Here is a 24,957-nt window from a genome sequence, read left to right as displayed (position 1 = left end):
TGGAGTCTAAAGATTTTAAGTTTTTGTGTTAATCTCTTGGTTTGACTAAATATATAGTACAACCTAAGTTAATAAATATTATTTTTATATGCATTCAAGGTGCAGTTGTTATCAGTTTGGGAGAATCTGTGGTATGCCAAAAGCCGTCTACTCTAGCAGGAAAAAAGCCCAGGTTGCTGAACACTGAACCATACTGCTCCCCAGAGCACAAACTCTTGAATCAGACTTTCTGGGTTTAAAACACTACTCAGCCATTTACCACCTGTGAAACCTTGAGCAAATTAATTAGCTTCTTTATGCCAAATCAATAAGTAGGAATAAAAATAATGTCTACCTCATAGAATAATTTGGAGGAGTATCTGAGCTAATACATGTAAAGCATTTAGTACAGCTCCTGGTGTAAGTATTTAGTAAGTATTAAAATACAGAAAGAAACACATAGAGGTCTCACATAATTATATATTAGCATCATATTAAAAAATTAAGAAACAGACTAAAGTGTGACAACATGGATAGACCTAGAGGGTATTATGCTAAGTGAAATAAGTCAGACAGAAGTACAAATACCGTATGATCTCATGTGGAATCTAAAAACAAAACACGAATGGACAAAACAAACAAAGAACAAATTGGTGGTTGCCAGATGGGAGGTGGGTAGGGGGGATGAGTGAAATAGGTGAGGGAGATTAAGGAGTACAAACTACCAGTTATAAAATAAATGTCATGGGGATGTAATGTACAGCATAGGGAATATGGTCAATAATATGTAATCACTGATGACATGATAACTAGACTGGTGATCATAATGTGTAGAAATATCAAATCACTATATTGTACACCTGAAATTTATATAATATTGTAAGTCAATTATACTTTAAAAAAGAGCCCAAGGTTTATTTTCTTTGATATCCACATACTGAAAAATGTAACCTTACTAAATACTTACTTTAAAACTATGGAAAAGGGCCTGGAAAGATAAGTTGCTAGGGGCTCTGAGGCATCATGCCAGACATGATTTTAACCAAAATTAAGAATACATGATCTACTACAAAGCTAACTTCAAAACTCCAATAAAATATCAACATATCTAAGGAGAATAAAATGCATGGAGAGATTGCATGTTCATGGATAGAAAGGCTCAATATTGTTGAGATGTTAGTTCTTCCCAACTTGATGTATAGATTCAACACAATTCCAATCAAAGTCCCAGCATTTTGTGGACATCAACAGACTAAAGTTTATATGAAAATTAAAAGACCCAGAACAACAAGTCGATATTGAAGGAGAAGAACAATGCTGGCGAGGATGTGGAACAATAGGAACTCTCATTCGTTGCTTGTGGTAAGGCATAATGTTACAGCTACTTGGAAGACAGTTTGGGAGCTTCTTACGAAACTAAACATACTCTTACCATGTAATCCAGTAATCAGCTCCTTGGTACTTGCTTAAATGAGTTGAAAACTTACGTCTGCAAAAACCTACACATTGATATTTATTGCACCTTTATTCATAATTGCCAAAATTTAGAAGCAACCAAGATGTCTTTCAGTAGGTGAATGGATAAACTGTAGTACATCCAGACCATGGAATATTATTCAGCACTAAAAGGAAATGAGCTATCACATCATGAAAAGACATGGAGGACATTTAAATGCGTACTTCTAAGTGAAAGAAGCCAATATGAAAAGGCCTTATGGCTCCAAGTATATGACACTATGAAAAAGGAAAAAACTATGGAGACAGTAAAAAGATCAGTGGTCTCCAGGGGTTGGGGTGGGGGCAGAGATGAATAGGCAGAGCATAAAGGATTTTTAGGGCAGTGAAACTATTCTGTATGATATTACAATGGTGGATATATATCATTATACATTCATCAAAACCCACAGAATGTGCAATACCAAGAGTGAACCCTAATGTTAGCAATGGACTTTGGGTGATAACAATGTGTCATTGTAGGTTCATCAACTGTAGTAAATACACCCACTGTAGCGGGTGATGTCAATAGTGGAGGAGGTTGTGGATGAGGCGGTATGGGCAGGTACAGAGGGCATAGCGGAAATCTCTGTCCTTCCTGCTCAATTTTGCTATGAACCTAAAAACTGCTCTAAAAAATAAAGTTTATTAACTTTCAAAAATAAAGAATACATGATCTAATTAAATATTTCCATGAAGAATGCAATAAAGTGATTGCATCCAAATTTTTAAAGCCTAATCAGAATGGAATCAATAATAGTGGTTGCCTTCTATCTGCTGTAAATAAGGTATAATACCTGCTGCATAGAACAGGAGTAACTAAGGGAGTGATTTTCTTTCCCTGCCCCTTTTAATTCTAGACATTTAGCAAGCTAAGGTTAGAGAAATGCTGTAATCAAATGATCCCACACATGCATAATGTCCCACAGCCATGTGGTAGAGGGGAATGAACGTGAGCTTTGGAACCACATGCACTTGCATTTAAATTCTGACTCTGCCACTTATACCCTGAGGAAATATTACAACCTTAATGAGCTTCAGTTTCCTTGTTTATAAAATGGAAATATTATCTACCTTGTGAGAATTAAAGGTAATATTTGTAAAGTGTGTGACACTTAGAAGGCATTCACTAAATAGTGCTTCTATTATTACTTTGATCTAAAATGGATGTGAGTCTTTTCCTCATTTATTTTAAGAAGGTATATAATTTGATTTTGGTACCAAGATTTAGATTCTAGCTTTGGGTCAAAGCAATCTATTCATCACCAGGTAAAATTAAAGCACATTCACTTTTTTAAAAAATTGTGGTAAATATAAAATTCACTATCTTAACAATTTTTAAGAGTACAGTTCACTAGTGTTAAGTACATTCACATTGTTATGTGATCTCCAGAACTCTTCATCTTGCAAAGCTGACTCTACCCATGAAACCCATTAAACAACTCCCATTCCTCCCTCCCCCAGCCTCTGGCAGCCACCATTCTACCTCCGTCTGAATTTTAACTATTCTAGCTAGATACTTCATCTAAGTGGAATCATATGGTATTCATTTTTTGCTGTTTTTCACTTAGCATAATGTCCTTGAGGTTCATTATATTGTGGCATGTGTCAGAATTTCTTTCCTTTTTAAGTCTGAATAATTTTCCATTGTGTGGATATACCACACTTTATCCATTCATCTGTCAATGAACATTTAGGTTGCTTTTACCTCTTGGCTGTTGTGAATAGTGCTGCTATAGACGTGTATAGTTATGTGTCTCTTGGAGATCCTGCTTTCTATTATTTTGGGCATTTACCTGGAAGTGACATTTGATAATTCCGTTTTTAAATTTGAGGAACCACCAGGAAACATGTTTTCCATAATAACTGCATCATATTACATTCCCACCAACAGTGCACAAGGGTTCCAATTTCTCCACATCCTGGCCAACACGTATTTTCTGTTTTTTTTTGTTAGTAACCATCCTAAATGGGTGTGAGGTGGTATCTCATTGTGGTTTTGATTTGCATTCCTCTAATGATTAGTGAGCACTTTTTCATGTGCTTGTTTGCCATTTGGGAAAATGTCAGTTCAAGTCCTTCACCCATTTTTTTAATAGGTTTTTTGTTGTTGAGTTGTTCTTTATATAGTGTAAATATTAACCCCCTATTAAAAAATTATTGCAAATATTTTCTCCCATTCTTAAGATTGCCTTTTCACTGTTGATTTCATGAGAATAAATATAAGTACTGTTTGTGACTTTTTCTTCTATGCCCTGAAAGCAGGTGATGGTAATAATCTTGATTATCTGGAATGTAGTAGGTACTTCGTTATTTTTTAAACTAGTTGTGGGGTAGGGGAATTGCCTTAAAGCAATCTTGTCCAAATGCCCTCCTAGGGCAGGAATCCTTCACAATTTTCCAACACATTCATACTCCAGCTATGGAAGCTTACTACTTAGTGGGTCCATATTTCAGTACTGTTGTAAAGACTTTCTGGAAGCTCATTTCTTTAACAGCTCCTCTTGGCTTATTTAACTGATCAAAAAATGTTTTATCATGAAAGTTTTCAAATGTATACAACAAATATATACCTCTTTACTAGAAGACAATATTATGCTACCCCATACTGACTACCCAAACCCAACAGTTAAGATTTTGCCACACTTGCTTAACTGTATCTCCCTTTTTCCTGAAGTCATTTAACCCACATTATAGCCACATTACCATTATCATACGTCACAATATTAATAGAAATTCTATCATCAGATATGCAATTTAAAAAAAATTATTTAGTTTTGGCTGCATCAGGTCTTCATTGCTGCACGCGGGCTTTCTTTAGTTGAGGTGAGTGGGGGCTACTTGTCATTGCAGTGCACGGGCTTCTCATCGCGGTGGCTTCTCTTGTTGAGGAGCACAGGCTCTAGGCATATGGGCTTCAGTAGTTGTGGTGCACGGGCTTAGTTGCTCCGCGGCATGTGGGATCTTCCCAGACCAGGGCTCGAACCCGTGTCCCCTGCATTGGCAGGCAGATTCTTAACCACTGCACCACCAAGGAAGCCCAAATATGCAATTTAGAATTAAAGTTCCCTGGATGTCTCTGAAATATCTTTTTATCGTTTGTTTGCTCAAATCAGGGTCAAGACAAGGTCCACACTTGACAGTGGGTTGCTAATTTTTAATTTTAAAAGCAATACATGCTCATTGTTAAAAAAAAAATTCAAATGATTTAGAAAGTAATAAAGTGAAAAGTAGAATTCCCTCTCTCCCCATCACCCACTTTCTGCACCACACTGTTAACTTTCTTGCATAACCTAGAAAAGTTTAATGCACATATAAGCATGTCTCTCCATAAATGGGATAATACCATATATATGTTCTATAATTTTTTTCATAATAAAACTCAGTACATCAAGATCTATCTTTACTGGCTACAAGGTAACCTTCCATATGTATGTGGCAAAATTTAAACCCTTGCTGATAGGCATATATAGGTTGTTTTCAACCTATATGGGCCATTTTGCTACAGTAAAGGTCACTTTGCATACATCTCTGCCCGCTTGTTCAAGTATTGCTGAGGGATAAATTTCTAGAAATGGAATTGCCGGGTGAAAGTATGGGCATGACTTTTATTTGGATACATATTCATCAAAAGTGAAAAATTCCATTTTCCCCACACCCTCACCAAATCTGATAGGTGAAAAAAGTGGGTCCTGACTACCTTTCAGAGTTCCTCTGCCCAGCAGTTTTCTTTCATTTTTTTAAATTTAATTTTTATTTTATATTGGAGTATCATTGATTTCCCAGAAGTTTTCAATGACTGTTCATTCAAATTAAAAAGTCCCGTTTGAAATAGTTAATGCTAGCAAAGTTGCAATCTAAAAAATTTTCAAGTACACACCAGCAGAGAACTAAAAATATCCAGAAAATTAAAGTTTCATAAAAGCTCCCTCGCCTTTCAAATAAGGGAAGCTAACTTCTGCAGTACCTCTCACTTGTGTGGGCCTGGTCTAAACAAATCCCTCAAAGGAACTTTGTTGAAAAGTTTCTCTAGGTAGAGAATAACAGCATATAGGGGGAAAAATTAAAATTTGATAGCTATCGGATTTTCTCTGGATCTGCCCTGTCTTATATAGAAGCCACTAAACATATGTGGCTATTAAGCACTTAAAATGTGGCTAATGCAACTGTATTTCTAATTTTATTTCATTTTAATTAATCATAAAAATACTAGAAAATATTTAAGATGCTTGAACAACTTGAATATGTGACTATATTTTTCCACAGTAAATTTTATGAAATCTAAATACAAATTGTATGTCTGATAAAAATCTAGAATCTGAACTGGCATGTATTTTAAGTGTAAAATACACACCAGATTTTGGAGACTTAGTATGAAAAAAATTCAATAATTTTTATATTGATTACATATTAAAATAGGTTTTGATATGTTAAATAAATTATTAAAATTAATTTTACCGGGGTATTTTTAGAGATGCTATCAGAAAATTTTTAATTATGTATGTGGCTCATATTATATTTCCATGAGGGAGTGGTGCTCTAGATCAGGATAACTAACTACATTTTTCTGGGGAGAAGATTTATAGCATTCCCCCAAGAATGTGAAGTCCCATGGAAGGGAAGAATCACCATACTATAGATGGAACTATAGATATCCTCTATAGCTCCTTCTGGAGGCTGCCTTCAGAACACCTTAAAAATAAAGCATTTTACCAAATCACTGTTACTGGCCCATGAAAGGGAGGTTTCCAGCAGCCATCTCTTCTGATATTCATCCACAAGCTGACAAGCTTGGAGCAGGCCTAGATGTGCTGATACTGAAAATCTTAGCTTCCCAACAGGGGTTAGTGTTCCAGAGGAAAGTTATAACTGAAGAAATGCAGCAGGAGGATTAATATCTCCATCTTCTGCCTCTCTCCCCACAATAAAAAAAGTCTTTATTATGGGACAAAAGTCCTGAAAGGCTGTGAAACTGTTGCATGGCTAATTAAAAATTAAAAGTAACTAAAAACTTCTGGCCCAAGAAGGTCATGAGAATAGCAAAAACCTTCCTTACAACTAAGGAAATTAAAAGGATTGTTTCCTTTTGAATAATTACTCCTTGTTAATAATTTCTTGAAGTTAGTTAAGTGATGGGTATATACCTGATAAAACAGTAGGAGAGCAGTTTGCATTTGTTTTCTCTTGATGCATCATTTCTGTGTTTCTCTCAGAAAGCTGAACATCATTACATTCTTATCTCTCTTTCACATATTACATATCAGTTCCCAGACTTACTAGACCATAGATTCATAACTGTGGAAGAGAGATCAGGAGGGAGACTGCCAATGTCAGGACAGGGCAGAATTAGGAGAGGGTAGAGGTATGTACAGATTTTAAAAGCTTATTCAAAACTATCATTGCTCTGATATAGCCATGACAGTCAGTACATTTTGAAATTTCAAAGAATATTAAAGGATGCATGTTTTGATTCTCAAAAGGGAGCACACGTTAAAACAAGTTTGAGGATCTCTGCCCTAAATTCACGTTGCTTCACACTAGAGCAACAAATGTAGTACAAAATGTCAGCTCACACCTGAGCAAGTCAAAATGCTAGGAATTCTTTGCACTGGAGGAGGTAATACTAACATGCCCTGCGTGATAGTCCACTGGGTTCTTTAATCAGAGTAAGCTTAGACATTAAATTTGACATATGCAAAGTAGAAGCTTTCCTACCTACCTAAAGCATGCCTACACTTATCACCAAAAGTAAGTACACTTGAAAAGTAATCCCAGCATTTCAACTGATCTTATAAGGCAGAAAAAAGTTCTTAGGTCAGTCTCTTTACAGCCACTTTTCATCCACAAGGAAGGCAACAGCCATAACCTTTTTTTACAAAATAAGTAGAAGGCCAGATTATTAAAAATCTTCAGTCATGACTTCACCACAAGTCTCAGTAATTTCTGGGCCCATGGGAGCAGCAGAGTTGAGGATTAGGGACAAGGTGGAAATTTCCTTAACCTGTTGGCAGCAGTCACCACGTAGAAGTGTTTCTTAAGGTAAGGAGAGAAAAAAGGAAGGGAAAAAGGCATATTTATAGATCAATTACTTTAAGAAGAAACAATAAAAGGACTTGCTTAAGTTTAGCCACTTGGGTTTGTTTAAAATTGATAACTAAAGGGGAAAAGAAGATTCTACCACAATTATAGTAAAACAGTCACATGACTTTCAGGGACATGTTTAGAGCAAGTTTGAAGTGAGAAAATATGTTATCCCACCCTTTTCATGTGAAAAATGGAGCACCCTAGAATGGTATTTTTCAAATTGTAACTCACAACCCACCAGTGGGTCATGAAATCAAATTGGTGGGGCATGACTAACAACTTTTTTTAAATGAAACTAAATATCATAGAATAGAAAATATCAAAAGTGCATCACACTCTGTGGAGCAAATGTCGCAGTATTTTTGTTTCACATGTGTGCGAGTATACGTGTACTTGTATACTGGCTCTCTGGGTAAAGCATTTTGGTTTTGTTTTTTATTGAAGATCTAAGCCAATATCAAAATGTTGGAAAGTCACTTCCCTGGAGGACAATTGTTTTTAAGAGACATTCTATGTCCATGGTTCCAAAGCGTTCTGCTGTAAACAAAATTATAAAGCTTTCAAAGCCTAATAGGGCTTTCCTAGGCCCTTTTTCTAAAATGTGGAGGAATCATCCTCAAGCTATGGGCAGTTAGTTCTGAGCGCTGCACTGCGGTGTTCATTGAGAACACATGCTCAGACTTCATTCTGTCACTTCAAGTGTTCACATAAGTATGAATTGAAAGCTATTTTTATGCCAGTCACTTTTGGTCTGTGGCATTTTTTAATCAAGGTAACAGGTTTTTTTGTTTGTTTTTGTTTTTTTGCGGTACGCGGGCCTCTCACTGTTGTGGCCTCTTCCGTTGCGAAGGTAACAGGTTTTTGACGTGAGACAGTTTTCCCCCTAAATAATCTATTTAGAATCAAAACGTAAGTAAAAACTTAGTACACTTCTTTCAAAGGACATTTTAAGAAAACAAATGCTGCTTTTACTAAAAGAAAAACAGATACCTTCCATTTCCTCTGAGCCATGTATTTCTGCAGCAATAGTTGGGATTTGAGACGAACTTTCGATTTAGAAGCTTTGGCAGGCAAGTTATTCAACCACTCATGTTTCAGGCACTGTGTGGCACTCATTCTGCAGCTGTGAAATCAAACAGCAGGTGAGACTTTTAGTTGGGGTTGCATTTTTCTGGCTATCCAAAATCTGTTTCATTGGTAGGAAGCTGAGTCAGTGGAACAGATTAATCATATAGGCAGATTCATGCCACGTGCTAAAAAAAGACCTACTACCTAAAATTCCCATCCTTAAAAGTGCAAGAATGTCGTCAGCAAAATGTTCCCTGCCCTCTATTGAGGGTATGTGTCCTGGTGATTAATCACCACCTCCCAGAGAGAGCTGGGGAATCAAGGCAGGACAGTAGGAGGGCCAGCTGTGCCTGGAATTGCTCTTAAGAAGTAAAAGAGCATGAGCCTTGAAAGAAGCTCATCTTTCTTCACAGAGAATAATGTCAACTTGTTCATCTGAATTAGAAATATATTTCCTCTCACATAACTTTTCAAACAGTCAAGGCCAGGGAACGAGAGCTGTCTCAGAGCCCAGATCTTGGGCCCCACCACTTGTAGTTATTCCCATATGTCTGAGTATCGGAAAACTCAGTGGCCCAACCCATAACCTTGATATAGCTACTGAAAACGAAGTAGGTCTTCATCACCAAGAAATAAGGTTTTCTGTCTTTTATTCTGGGGAATAACAACTGCATATCTCAACTTTTTTTCAACATTAGCCTATGAAAAGCAATAACTTGGAAATAGGTCTTATTTGTAAATATGGTCCTTTCTAAAACTCTTGTCTAGATTTTATGCTCCTAGTTGCTTGTTTCTTAGCTGACTTCCTTTGTCCCTTTCCCTGCTACCTTTTCTTTTTTTTCCCCAAAGAAGTAGCAGACTAAGAAATCCTGAAGAGAATCGGTCTACAGGGAGAAAGGACCATTCGCTTCAGCAGCCCTGCCCAGCACCAGCCTGATTTCCACAGCACCCAAATGGATGGTCACCATCAGGATGGATCATGGGTGACAAGCAATAATGGGTACCTCTTCTCTTTGACCAGCAACCGGGAGACAAAGTCCTTGGCCTCCTCTGACAGCCCTTCAAAGGTGTCAGCATCAAAATCCCAACTACAGTTCACAATGAAATTCATGGTCTCTGCATCCGTTTCCCCTAGAAATGGCGACAAACCACTGAGCCTACAGAGGAGAGAAAGGACTGTCAGTATGTGGAAGCTATACCTGCCAACACACACCGACAATATAAAGAAGACTCTTACAAGGTCAAGCAGAACTAATCAGAACCAAGAGGGTTCAAAAAAAAAGCACCCCCATTGCCTCTCCACAGGAGAAGTCCAGTGCGCTCAATAAAGTGGAAGCACTGAAAAATTGATGACAGGAAGAGTGGTGGAATAAGTCCCCTATCATGCTCACCACATTCCCCCTTACCCTGAAGTAAGAGTAAATTTGGATCCAACCCAATATGCCCATTTATCAGGTACATTTGACTGAATGTGAAGATAGCTTGGCATGTCTCTGAGACTACCCAGGCCTCAGGGGCCAAAGGAAAACTGGCTTTATTAGGCTCCTCTAGAGGAGGGCAGAGAGATGAGACAACTTCACTGGCTGGCCTTGGGCCACAATATTCCCCAACCTGGTGTAGCACACACACAAAGTGCGGGGAAAGAGTTAAACTGTAATAATAAGACTGGGAGCAAAGCTTGATTTTGTTGGGCCTCTGAGGAAATAGCTGAGGGATGTCCACAGTTGGAGAGAGAAGAGGACATTTAGTCTGTGTACATATCTCCTCTCAGCCCATCCTAACTCTGCTTCCTCAGCCCACAGAAAACAGGGAGTGCAGAGCAGAAGGACAAAGTTAGAAGATGCAGGAGCTGTGCCCTGCCCTGCCCTCCCCTCTCCTTACCACTTCAATGCACTCCAGTCCCACTTGCACCATAGCACCTGCATTTCTTTGCCAGAGGGCTTTCTCTCCAGTGGAAGCTGATTTATCCACCCAGAAGTTTCAGGGAATTAATAATTCTGGGACCAGCCCACTAGCAACAACTGATTAGAGTCGGTGTATTAATACCCCAACTCCCTCCCCCACTAGCTGGCCTAGCTCTGAGTGGGTGTCCCACAGTGGGCCCCAGTTCCCTGCAGGATTAAACTCCAGGTGCCCACAGTGGTTACTGTCTCCACCACACACACTTTACTGGCTGCCTTCCTTCCCCGTTTCACTTCCCCACTTCTCTGTTGGCTTTTCTTAGGGATGCCTCCCCAATAAATTCCTTGCCCTCAAATTCTTGCTGCTTCTAAGGATACCCGAACTAAGACAAATGGCCCCCATTCCCAGTGGGGCGTGAGGCCCCTGGGCACTCACAGCATGTAGGTTATGACTCCCACACTCCACATGTCCGTTGGGAACGAGACAAACTCGTAATTGACGACTTCTGGGGCCAGGAACTCGGGAGTGCCAAAGTTCACCTTCAGCTTCTCCCGAGGCTTGTACCTGGGGAGGAGAGGTGCAGAGGACAATGGGAGTGAGCCCTGAGAGAAGTTGTGGATGCCCGGCTAATTCCTTGGGGGGCACTAAACACTCCCTAACCTTTGCTGTCAGCCATGTTTTCTGGACATCACATCCCACCACACTTGGTTTACTGGGAAATCATCACACACCCAGGCCCTAAATGCAGACTTTCCTAAGTCACTGTGGAGAATAAGAAAACCACAGTCCTCCTCCTCCTCCAGGTATTTACAATCTGAAAAAGAGGGAAGATCAATATATCTTATGTGACTGGCCTGCAGTCACACGGATGAGCACAAACAACCTGTGCAGAAGCTGTGTGGGGAGGACTGCTCTATTGTGCATCATAGTTAAAGAGAAGACAATAGGAGTTATAGAAAGAGGCAAAATGCTCAACATCACTGATCATCAGTGAAATGCAAATCAAAACCACAATGAGACATTACCTCACACCATCAGAAAAAAATAGAAAATTGCAAGTGTTGGCTAGGATGTGAAGAAATTAGAACCTTGTCAGTAGGAATGTAAAAGGGAGCAGCTGCTATGGAAAACAGTATGGCAGTTCTTCAAAAAAATTTTTTAAAGAACTACCATATGATCCAGGAATCCTACTTCTGGGTATGTATCCAAAAGAATTAAAAGCAGAGTCTTGAAGAGATATTTATACCCCCATGTTCATAGCAGCATTACTCAGAATAGCCAAAAGGTGGAAGCAACCCAAGTGTCCATCAGCAGATGAATGGATAAACAAAATGTGGTATATACATACAATATGATATTATTCAGCCTTAAAAAGAAAGGAAATTCTGACACATGTTGTAATATGGATGAACTTCGAAGACATTACAATAAGTGAAATAAGCCAGTCACAAAAAGGCAAATACTGTATGATTCCACTTATATGAGGTTCCCAGCGTAGTCAATTCAGAGACAGAAGGTAGGATGCTGGTTTCCAGGGGCTGAAGGTAGGAGGAAAATGAGGGGTAGTTATTTACTGGGTACAGAGTTTCAGTTTTGCAAGGTAAAAAAAGCTCTGGAGATTGGTTGCACAAAAATATGAACATATCTAAAGACTACTGTAACTAATCTTGAAAATTGTTAACACGGTAAATTTTATGTTATGTGTATTTTATACAATTACAAAAAGAGAAAGATCTAGAAAAAGTATTCTGGACATGAAGTTTAAGGAAGGCTAGGAAGAGAATTGGTGGCTGTATGGGGAAAGGGGTTAGAGAAAGTTGGTTTTTAGAATCAATCTTGAAAAAGAAGAAAACTTCTAGCTGAAATTTAATGGGCAGCAAAAAAGATGTCCTTCAGTTGGAGAATGGATAATATAAAGTATGGTACATCTAGAAAATGGAATAGTATTCAACACTTAAAAAAAACAAAAAAGAGATTCACAGAAAGAGAGACAAGATGAAGAGGCAGAGGGCTATCTACCAGATGAAGGAACAAGATAAAACCCTGGAAAAACAACTCAATGAAGTGGACATAGGCAATCTTCCAGAAAAAGAATTCAGAATAATGATAGTGAAGATGATCCAGGACCTCAGAAAAAGAATGGAGGCAGAGATCGAGAAGATGCAAGATATGTTTAATAAAGATCTAGAAGAATTAAAGAACAAACAAACAGAGATGAACAATACAATAATTGAAATGAAAACTACACTAGAAGGAATCAATAGCAGAATAACTGAGGCAGAAGAACGGATAAGTGACCTGGAAGACAGAATGGTGGAATTCACTGCTGTGGAACAGAATAAAGAAAAAAGAATGAAAACAAATGAAGATAGCCTAAGAGACCTCTGGAACAACATTAAATGCAACAACAATCGCATTATAAGGGTCCCAGAAGGAGAAGAGAGAGAGAAAGGACCCGAGAAAATATTTGAAGAGATTATAGTCAAAAACTTCCCTAACATGGGAAAGGAAATAGCCACCCAAGACCAGGAAGCTCAGAGAGTCCCATACAGGATAAACCCAAGGAAAAACACGCCGAGACACATAGCAATCAAATTGGCAAAAATTAAAGACAAACAAAAATTATTGAAAGCAGCAAGGGAAAAACAACAACATACAAGGGAACTCCCATAAGGTTAACAGCTGATTTCTCAGCAGAAACTCTACAAGCCAGAAGGGAGTGGCATGATATACTTAAAGTGATGAAAGAGAAGAACCTACTCTACCCAGCAAGGATCTCATTCAGATTTGACAGAGAAATCAAAAGCTTTACAGACAAGCAAAAGATAAGAGAATTCAGCACCACGAAACCAGCTCTAGAAAAAATGCTAAAGGAACTTCTCTACGTGGGAAACACAAGAGAAGAAAAGGACCTACAAAAACAAACCCAAAACAATTAGGAAAATGGTAATAAGAACAGACATATCGATAATTACCTTACACGTGAATGGATTAAATGTTCCAACCAAAAGACACAGACTGGCTGAATGGATACAAAAACAAGACCCATATATATGTTGTCTACAAGAGACCCACATCAGACCTAGGGACACAAACAGACTGAAAGTGAGGGGATGGAAAAAGATATTCCATGCAAATGGAAATCAAAAGAAATCTGGAGTAGCAATACTCATCAGATAAAATAGACTTTAAAATAAAGAATGTTACAAGAGACAAGGAAGGACACTACATAATGATCAAGGATCAATCCAAGAAGAAGATATAACAATTATAAATATATATGCACCCAACATAAGAGCACCTCAATATGTAAGGCAATTGCTAACAGCTATAAAAGAGGAAATCAACAGTAACACAATAATAGTGGGTGACTTTAACACCTTATTTACACCAATGGACAGATCATCCAAACAGAAAATTAATAGGAAACACAAGCTTTAAATGCCATAATAGACCAGATAGATTTAATTGATATTTATAGGACATTCCATCCAAAAACAGCAGATTACACTTTCTTCTCAAGTGTACATGGAACATTAACCAGGATATACCACATCCTGGGTCACAAATCAAGCTTCAGTAAATTTAAGAAAATTGAAATCATATCAAGAATGTCTTCTGACCACAACACTATGAGATTAGAAATCAATTAAAGGGAAAAGAATGTGAAAAACACAAACACATGGAGGCTAAACAATACATTACTAAATAACCAAGAGATCACTGAAGAAATCAAAGAGGAAATAAAAAATACCTAGAGACAAATGACAATGAAAACATGATCCAAACCTATGGGATGCAGCAAAAGCAGTTCTAAGAGGGAAGGTTATAGTTATACAAGCCTACCTCAAGAAACAAGAAAAATCTCAAATAAACAATCTAATGTTACACCTAAATGTTACACCTAAACTAGAGAAAGAACAAACAAAACTCAAAGTTAGCAGAAGGAAGGAAGTCATAAAGATTAGAGCAGAAATAAATGAAATAGAAACAATAGCAAAGATCAATAAAACTAAAAGCTGGTTCTTTGAGAAGATAAACAAAATTGATAAACCATTAGCCAGACTCATCAAGAAAAAGAGGAAGGGAACTCAAATCAATAAAATTAGAAATGAAAAAGGAGAAGTTACAACAGACACTGCCAAAATACAAAGCATCCTAAGAGACTACTACAAGCAACACTATGCCAATAAAATGGACAATCTGGAAGAAATGGACAAATTCTTAGAAAGGTATAACCTTCTGAGACAGAACCAGGAAGCAACTGAAAATATGAACAGACCAATCACAAGTAACGAAATTGAAACTGTGACTAAAAATCTTCCAACAAACAAAAGTCCACGACCAGATGGCTTCACAGGTGAATTCTATCAAACATTTAGAGAAGAGCTAACGCCCATCCTTCTCAAACTCTTCCAAAAAATTGAGGTGGAAGGAACACTCCCAAACTCATTCTATGAGGCCACCATCACCCTGATACCAAAACCAGATAAAGACACTGCAAAAAAAGAAAATTACAGACCAATATCACTGATGAATATAGATGCAAAAATCCTCAACAAAATACTAGCAAACAGAATCCAAAAACACATTAAAAGGATCATACACCATGATCAAGTGGGATTTATGCCAGAGATGCAAGGATGCTTCAATATACGCAGATCAATCAATGTGATACACGATATTAACAAATTGAAGAATAAAAACCATATGATCATCTCAGTAGATGCAGAAATAGCTTTTGACAATATTCAACACCTATTTATGATAAAAAACTCTCCAGAAAGTGGGCATAAAGGGAACTTACTTCAACATAATAAAGGCCATATATGACAAACCCACAGCAAACATCATTCTCAAGGGTGAAAAACTGAAAGCATTTCCTCTAAGATCAGGAGCAAGACAAGGATGTCCACTCTCACCACTATTATTCCACATAGTTTTGGAAGTCCTGGGCACAGCAACAGAGAAGAAAAAGAAATAAAAGGACTACAGATTGGAAAAAAAGAAGTAAAACTGTCACTGTTTGCAGATGACATGATACTATATATAGAGAATCCTAAAGATACTACCAGGAAACTACTAGAGCTAATCAATGAATTTCATAAAGTTACAGGATAGAAAATTAATGCACAGAAATCTCTTGTATTCCTATACACTAATGATGAAAATTCTGAAAGAGAAATTAAGGAAACACTCCCATTTACCACTGCAACAAAAAGAATAGAATACCTAGGAATAAACCTACCGAGGGAGACAAAAGACCTGTATGCAGAGAACTATAAGACACTGTTGAAAGAAATTAAAGATGATACCGACAGATGAAGAGATATACCATGTTCTTGGATTAGACGAATCAATATTATGAAAATGACTATACTACCCAAATCAATCAACAGATTCAATGCAATCCCTATCAACTTACCAATGGCATTTTTATACAGAACTAGAGCAAAAAATCTTAAAATTTGTATGGAGACACAAAAGACCCCAAATAGCCAAAGCAGTCTTGAGGGGAAAAAATGGAGCTGGAGGAATCAGACTCCCTGACTTCAGACTATACTACAAAGCTACAGTAATCAAGACAATATGGTACTGGCACAAAAACGGAAATATAGATCAATGGAACAAGATAGAAAGCCCAGAGATAAACCCATGCACCTATGGTCTATGACAAAGGAGGCAAGGATATACAATGGAGAAAAGACAGTCTCTTCAATAAGAGGTGCTGGGAAAACTGGACAGCTGCATGTAGAAGAATGAAATTAGAACACTCCCTAACACCATACACAAAAATAAACTCAAAATGGATTAGAGACCTAAATGTAAGAGTGGGCACTATAAAACTCTTAGAGGAAAACATAGGAAAAACACTCTGACATAAATCACATCAAGATCTTTTTTGATCCACCTCCTACAATAACGGAAATAAAAACAAAAATAAACAAATGGGACCTAATGAAACTTAAAAGCATTTGCACAGCAAAGGAAACCATAAATAAGACAAAAAGACAACCCTCAGAATGGGAGAAAATGTTTGCAAATGAAACATCGGACAAAGGATTAATCTCCAAAATATATAAACGGCTCATGCAGCTCAATATTAAAAAAACAAACAGGACTTCCCTGGTGGCACAGTGGTTGAGAGTCCACCTGCGGATGCAGGGGACACAGGTTCGTGCCCTGGTCCGGGAGGATCCCACATGCCGTGGAGTGGCTGGGCCCGTGAGCCATGGCTGCTGAGCCTGCGCGTCCGGAGCCTGTGCTCCGCAACGGGAGAGGCCACGACAGTGAGAGGCCCGCATACCACAAAAACAAACAAACAAACAAACAAACAAAAACAACCCAATCAAAAAATGAGAAGACCAAAATAGACATTTCTCCAAAGAAGACATACAGATGGCCAAGAAGCACGTGAAAAGCTGCTCAACATCACTAATCATTAGAGAAATGCAAATCAAAACTGCAATGAGGTATCACCTCACACCAGGTAGAATGGACATCATCAGAAAATCTACAAACAACAAATGCTGGAGAGGGTATGGAGAAAAGAGAACCCTCTTGCACTGTTGGTGGGAATGTAAATTGATACAGCCACTATGGAGAACAGTATGGAGGTTCCTTAAAAAACTAAAAATAGAATTACCATATGACCCAGTGATCCCACTGCTAGGCATATACCCAGAGAAAACCATAATTCAAAAAGACGTATACACTCCAATGTTCATTGCAGCACTATTTACAATAGCCAGGTCATGGAAACAATCTAAATGCTCATCGACAGATGAATGGATAAAGAAGATGTGGTACATATATACAATGGAATATTACTCAGCCATAAAAAGTAGCAAAAGTGGGTCATTTGTAGAGACGTGGATGCATCTAGAGACTGTCATATGGAGTGAAGTTAAGTCAGAAAGAGAAAAACAAATATTGTATATTAACGCATATATGTGGAACCTAGAAAATGGTACAGATGTACCGGTTTGCAGGGCAGAAATTGAGACACAGAAGTAGAGAACAAACGTATTGACACCAAGGGAGGAAAGCAGCGGGGTGTGTGGGTTGTGGTGTGATGAATTGGGAGATTGAGATTGACATGTATACACTGACGTGTATAAAATGGATGACTAATAAGAACCTGCTGTATAAAAAAATAAATAAAATAAAATTTTAAAAAATAAATAAATAAACTCAGTGATAAAAAAAGAATCATCAATCCATGAAAAGACATGGAAGAACTTTTAAAATCTACAAACAGTAAATGCTGGAGAGGGTGCAGAGAAAAGGGAACCCTCTTGCACTGTTGGTGGGAATGTAAATTGATACAGCCACTGTGGAGAACAGTATGGAGGTTCCTTAAAAAACTAAAACTAGAACTACCATTCGATGCAGCAATCCCACTACTGGGCATATACCCTGAGAAAACCATAATTCAAAAAGACACATGTATCCCAATGTTCATTGCAGCACTATTTACAATAGCCAGGACCTGGAAACAACCTAAATGTCCATCAACAGAGGAGTGGATAAAGAAGATGTGGAACATATATATAATGGAATATTACTCAGCCACAAAAAGAAATGAAATTGGGTCATTTGTAGAGATGTGGATGGACCTAGAGACTGTCATACAGAGTGAAGTAAGTCAGAAGGAGAAAAACAAATATCGTATATTAATGCATATATGTGGAATGTAGAAAAATGGTACAGATGAGCCTGTTTGCAGGGCAGGAATAGAAAGGCAGACGTGGAGAATGGATGTGTGGCCACGGTGGGAAAGGGGAGGGTGGGATGAATTGGGAGATTAGGTTTGACATAAATACACTACCACGTGTAAAATAGATAGCTAGTGGGAACCTGCTGTATAGCACAGGGAGATCAGCTTGGTTGTCTGTGATGTTCTAGATGGGTGGGGTGGCTGGGGGGAGGGAGGTCCAAGAGGGAAGGGATATATGTATACATTAACTGATTCACTGCACTGTACAGCAGAAACTAACACAACATTGTAAAGAAATTATACTCCAATAAAAATAAATAAATAAAATGGATAACCAACAAGGGCCTGCTGTATAGCACAGGGAACTCTGCTCAATATTATGTAACAACATAAATGGGAAAAGAATTTGAAAAAGAATAGATACACCTATATGTATAACTGAATCATATAGGTGTATCTATACACCTATATAGCTGTATAGATATCTTTAGGTGTACAGCAAAACTGTACACCTAAAACACCTAAAACTAACACAACACTGTTAATCAACTATACTCCAATATAAAATAAAAAGTTAAAAAAAAAGCATATTGCTAAGTGAAAGAAGACAGTCTGAAAAGGCTACATACTGTATGATTCCAAATATATGACATTCTGGAGAAGGCAAAACTGTGGAGACAGTAAAAAGATCCGTGGTTGCCAGGGATTAGGGAGGAGGGAGAGATAAACAGGTGAAGCACAGAGGCTTTTTAGGGCAGTGAAAATACTTTGTATGATACTATAATGATGAATACATGTCATCATACATTTATCCAAACCCATAGAATGTACAACACCAAGAGTGAACCTAAATTTAAACTGTGGACTTTGGGTGATTATGATGTGTCAATGTAGGCTTATCAATGGTGATGAGGGGAGGCTTTGCATGTGGGGACAGGGGATAAATGGGAAATCCCTGTTCCTTCCCCCTAATTTTGATGTGCACCTAAAACTCCTCTAAAAAATGAAGTGTTAATTTAAAAAAATTAATGGGCACTTCCTATTCGCCAGATACCATGCTAAAAGTTTTACTTGTATAAACTTCTCATTCTCACAACAACCCTATGAAGTAGGTAAGTTTATTGTCCCCATTTTACAGATGAGGCAATTGAGAAATAGAGAAGAATAAAATAAATATCCTGCCAATGTGCCTGATTCCCTTAAATCAGGGATGTGCGTTTTCAAAATACAGTCTCTTCTTTTCCAAATTTGCTGAGAGTCAGGCAAATGCAGACCCTGAGCCAACACAGACCATACTCATCCAGTGAAAGAGCAACAAAGATCACCTTGGTGGCTGAGTTGTGGTGGGAAGCCAGGGAGGGGAGGAGAGTTAGAGCCTTCCTCTGGCAGTCTGTTCCTCCCCTGCACTGGCACCTGACTGGAGCCTCAGGGCCAAGGAGCCAAACTGAGAGGAATAGGCTTCCCCTTGAGGAGAGAAGGTCCAGGCTCTCAGCCCCTGGATGTCCCTTTCCCAGGATGCATTCCTGTTTCCACTGCTTCATCTGCCCTACAGCCACATCCTGTATCATGTGACTTTGTAGTTCCTTCCACTAGCGATGGCATATACTGCCCCATCCCATTGATGGTGAGCTTGGTCACATGAGCTGCTTTGGCCAGTGGAATGTGGGTGGACATGACGGTGGGCCAATTCCAAGCTAGGCTGTAGGAGCGTGCCCTCTTGCTCCTCGGCCATCACCATGAGAAGAGAATGAGACACACCTGGAACAGACCTGCCCTCACTGACCTGCATCCAAGCCCAGTTCAATTCAGCCTAGATCAGTGACTCCCAACCAGTGGTCTGTGGGTAAAAGTTTAATAACCAGCTATCTGATTTCTTTTAAGTTTTGATTTGTAGCATTTGCCAATCGTGTAAATACTGATTTCACCGTGTCTGATTTAAAAGTACCATCACCATGTCACTGAATGAAGAGTTGGGAAGAGATCGGCAATAGCACACTATTCTATAGTCTTTCCACCATATAGATAACAATCGGCGTAAATAAACTCATGAACATAAATAACTGTGAAATGTAGTGAAATAGTTAGGAAATGTTAACTTTTTAAAATGTAACATCTTTGTTTTAAAATAATTTCTTTAATTGTAAGCTTATACAACTTAATTTTTAATAATGGCCATGTTTAACAACTGGCTTACAAGATTCCTTATCATAAGCTAGTATAAGTTGGGTCCAGCATACTAATTCCCCAGCTGACTCGAAAATGTGTGGAGGAAAATAAACAATTGGTGTTTTAAGTCACTGCATTTGGGGGTGATTTGTTATACAACAGTACTGTAGCAATAGTTAACTGATCCATCCACCCCAAAGCTGTGTCAAAATATCCACTAAGACCCCCCTCTCCAGATTCCCAGCGCAAGGCCCTCTGTGATCATAAGGTCACATATGAGGTTGCAGCCTCATAAGGTTTGAGATAGGCAACTCCTTGCCCTGCCAAAGGATCTGATGAAATGGGCTTAGATTCCAATCTGAGCACTGGACTGGGAGTCAGGAGGCTCATCCCTGCACTCAACATTCTGGAGACCAAGATAATTAAACAAGATACTTCCCATTCTGTCTCCATTCTCGACCCCTTGACATGTCCCTACTTAGACCCACTGATGACTCTCACCACCCAGCCTGGTGTAAAACTGGTCCCTCTTGGGCTACCCTGGTGGTGCAGTGGTTGGGAGTCCGCCTGCCGATGCAGGGGGCGCGGGTTCGTGACCCGGTCTGGGAAGATCCCACGTGCCGCGGAGCGGCTGGGCCCGTGAGCCATGGCCGCTGAGCCTGCGCGTCCGGAGCCTGTGCTCCACGATGGCCGCAGCAGTGAGAGGCCCGTGTACCGCAAAAAAAAAACAAACAAAAAACTGGTCCCTCTTGCTAGATGTCAGAGTCTCTGAAGATTTGTATGGCCCTGCTCTACTGGGGGTCATACCTGCACTCAGAATCTCAGCGCCTTCTCATAGTCCCACCCAGAAATACAACTGTATTTTCTATAATTCGTGTTATGGGGAAAATTTGTCATTTCCTCCCTCTTTACAAACATTTAACTATTCCGGAGCATAAAGCATGCTCTCTCAAACTGCACATTCCCCCCACAGATCCCTTCTTTTAGAAGGACACACTTCCCAGGAAGCAGGCCAATTTGTCAAAAACCAATTTGCCAAAGAATCTTTTTGCTGAATGACCAGTTTGCCAGACTATTGAGGATGCTTTTGATGTTTTCCTTTCATCTCACAGCCAGAACCTGTGAACCTGTCAGCCCAGTTCCACTAAGTGCAATTTCCTGAGTATCACGTTTTCTGACACCTGCACTTCTCCAGTGCCCAGCAGTTTTTCATGGGTGGCTTTCTCTTAAATATGGCTCCCTGGGAGTTCCCTGGTGGTCCTGTAGGTAAGACTCCGTGCTCCCAATGCAGGGGGTGCAGGTTCGATCCCTGGTCAGGGAATTAAGATCCCACATGCTGTGCGGCCAAAAAATTAAAAAATTAAAATTAAAAATAAGGCTCCCTGTGTTTATTTTCTTGAACTTGCCCTCTACCTCTGTTCCCACTGGGAAAATTATTGCCATTGGGCTTCCCTGGTGGCGCAGTGGTTGAGAGTCCGCCTGCCGATGCAGGGGACATGGGTTCGTGCCCCGGTCTGGGAGGATCCCACATGCTGTGGAGCGGCTGGGCCCGTGAGCCATGGCCGCTGAGCCTGCGCGTCCAGAGCCTGTGCTCCACAACGGGAGAGGCCACAGCAGTGAGAGGCCCGCGTACCGCAAAAAAAAAAAAAAAATTATTGCCATTAATGCCCTTAACCAGATTAACAAATTTGACTGACAGTTTGGAATAGATTTTTTAAAATTTTTATTGAAATATAGATTTACAATGTTGTGCTTGTTTCAGGTGTAAAGCAAAGTGGTTCAGTTTTATATATATATATATTCCTTTTTAGATTCTTTTCCATTATAGGTTATTACAAAATATTGACTATAGTTCCCTGTGCTATACAGTTGGCCCTTGTTGGTTATCTATTTTATATATAGTAGTGTGTATTGGGAATAGATTTTGACTAATCGATTTTCGGTAAATTGGCCTACAACACTTTTCACCTCCCACCATCTGAGACTCAATGGCCTATTGGATACCATTCCAACATCTGAGCCTCCCTACTCAGGATGCCCCATTAGTGCCCTCACCTTCTACTGTGTCTTCCTTCCCCAGTCCCACCCACAGCTCCTGCCTTCCCCAGGCCAGCCTGCTCATGAACAGTGTGCATCCTATTCTTGGTCCCTAACTGACACTATCCCTCCTGCCCGCCTCCACACAGAGTCGTGCTGGAGCCGGTTCTCACGGGTGCATGAGAGCCAATGGTGCACGTCTCCTCCCAACTCTGCACTCAGTGACGTCATGTTGGTAGCTTGAAATCAGCCAAAGTTAGCAAAGGTTACAAATCAACCCCACCTCCTCTCATGCCCCAGCCGCAGCGGGTTGTTAAACATTTACCAGCACACTACTGCCTGCAGGTAACAAAACCCTGTCCATTCGTCTCTTCTGGCTGCTCAGAGACGTCCCAGACTCCAGGAACCTCAGGTGGTTACTTCTTGCTCTGAATTCACAGTGTGTCACTGTAAATCCTCATTTGGCAATTGGTCACCCGGCATTTGGTAGGGTCCTGCATACACTAGTGTGTGAGGTCTGAATGAAGAATATATTGCCCCACAGTGAGGGAACAGTGGTTCTTGGGGGAAGGGCAAAAAAATCTTAGCTATTACAACGGTCTGCGGCTCTCCAAAGGGCCACAGTACATAAACAGATACACAATACACCTGTGGCATTACATTTCATGAGGAAGAGACTGAGGGATTAGGAAAGAAATGGTTAAAAAGGCTCTTTGTGGGGCAGGTGGAGACATGAAAAATAGGTTGAGAATCACGCCCTGGTGCATAAGGTGTGCAAGTGTATAGGATGCATCCCAATTTTATACAACATTATTTGGGAAAATATTAAGCAAATTTTTTACATTATGGATTGAGTGGGTTGGGGGATTCGGGACTGTTCATGAAATGCAGAATGCTGTGTAGTGTGGACCCTGAAGGTACAGCGCGGTGGTAAGAACTTCCCTCTGCTGTTGCTCCAATACCACACTTAGCCTCCCATCCATCATGTGGGGCCCTGAAAATATACCTTTCACACCTGCAAAGAGGTGACATTTACCTCTCCAACCAGTGGGGAAGTGACCTAGGAGGACCACCACTGTGGGTTTGAACGCCTCCTCTGGGAGGCCAGTGCTGGACACCAGAGGCTGAGCTCAGGCACGGCTCTGCCACCATGGGGATGAAGTGCTCCTTTCCCCCCTTGTGGATGGAGTGGTAGATGCTGCAAGGCTCCAAAAGTGACAAAAACAACTTCTGTGTGGAAAATGACCATTAGAGTAAGAACATTTCAAGATTTGAAGCCGTGGTGTGAAGACATATCTAGAAAGTATGTGATTCTCAGAGAAATGTCATTCTTGGTGGAAATAGAATTCTGGAGGAAGCCTGGAGGATGAACATACATTTATTGCCATCTTCACAGACTGTGGATGCCCTCCCCAATGCCAAGGGTCTGCTACAGCCACACCACTGGTTGTGCATGCCATGGGCAAGAGCCCTGCAGAGACACGGTGTTCATCAAGCATGAGGATCCAACAGTAAAACTATATGTCACTAGGCTTTAGGCGTTTTAAGGGACTTTAAGATGTTTTTTAAATTATATATGATATTCTCTTTATGCACTGAAACTTGAGAACCTAATCACCCTCATAGAATGGGTCTCCACTGTTGATGTATTATCTCATTTAAACTTCATTATTGCCCATATCAGCGGGCACTGCATTGTATCACCATTTTACCAAGATCTAATCCAGTCCTGAGTGCCCAGAACCACTTACCCTTGGCACCATCCTATTTAACCTAGTCATTTTCTGGAGGGCAGGGTTGGTGATGAATGCATCACACAGCCCAGTACATCTTGGCCCCAGGAGGCCTGCAGGATGAATAGAAGGAGCTTCCCAGCACCCCCATTCAGTGACCCCCTTTATCACTCCCCTCTCTGTTCACACAGGTGGTTTGAAATACTGTTAATCCCACAGCCTTTTAAGGAGAAGCAGAGCCCGCCGCACAAAGCCGCCCCCTGCAGTAGTAACGAGGCCTCTCTACGCAGTCTTTGTAAAGGCTGCCAGCCTCAGTGAGAGAGCTTTCTTATATCAGTCCCAAAACTCAAAAATTGGCTGAGTTGTAGGTAACCATGTCGAAGAGAGCCACCAAGGGTTTCCAAGGAGCTCTGTCAAACCACTGAAATAAAACTCCCTTACCTTCTGGCCAGCCCGAAGTCAATGATCTTAATTTGGTGTCCCGTCTGATTGACACACAGTATGTTCTCAGGCTGGGAAAGAAAGAGAAGTTAGCATAGCTTAATCAACAGCTAAGAAGGTCTGAGTTCCCACACTTAGTTGTCAATAGGCCTCAGTTTCCCAGCCTGCAAGGGAAAGCCCTACAGGGCAGCCCTATAGGGATGGATAGATATTGAAAATAAATGATGTGGCCTAGTGTGAGACAATAAGGAGTAGTATGGACGGTGGGGAACTGGAGAACTCCTGCCCTGGGTAAAGGGGCAGCCACTGCTCAGCTCCAGCCACTGGCCACCA

At 39.9% G+C, this 24,957-nt stretch overlaps 1 protein-coding gene across 1 annotated transcript in view; it reads right to left on the bottom strand.

The window, feature by feature from the left end:
• Positions 1-6,690: 6,690 nt before the first annotated feature.
• Positions 6,691-24,957, bottom strand: part of MYLK3 (myosin light chain kinase 3) — a 45,174-nt gene continuing 26,907 nt past the window's right edge. Inside the window, exons 9-13 of the mRNA XM_079907525.1 lie at positions 24,625-24,695; positions 10,963-11,091; positions 9,630-9,782; positions 8,548-8,680; positions 6,691-7,506 (exon numbers count right to left, since the gene is read on the bottom strand). Of these exons, the coding sequence (XP_079763651.1) occupies positions 7,447-7,506; positions 8,548-8,680; positions 9,630-9,782; positions 10,963-11,091; positions 24,625-24,695 (546 nt within the window). The 3' untranslated portion in view covers positions 6,691-7,446. The remainder of the gene's footprint in view (positions 7,507-8,547; positions 8,681-9,629; positions 9,783-10,962; positions 11,092-24,624; positions 24,696-24,957) is intronic.

This window comes from Stenella coeruleoalba, assembly GCF_951394435.1.
Source record: "Stenella coeruleoalba genome assembly, chromosome: 20".
Taxonomy (NCBI): domain Eukaryota; kingdom Metazoa; phylum Chordata; class Mammalia; order Artiodactyla; family Delphinidae; genus Stenella; species Stenella coeruleoalba.
This window is presented reverse-complemented; position numbering and strand designations above follow the sequence as displayed.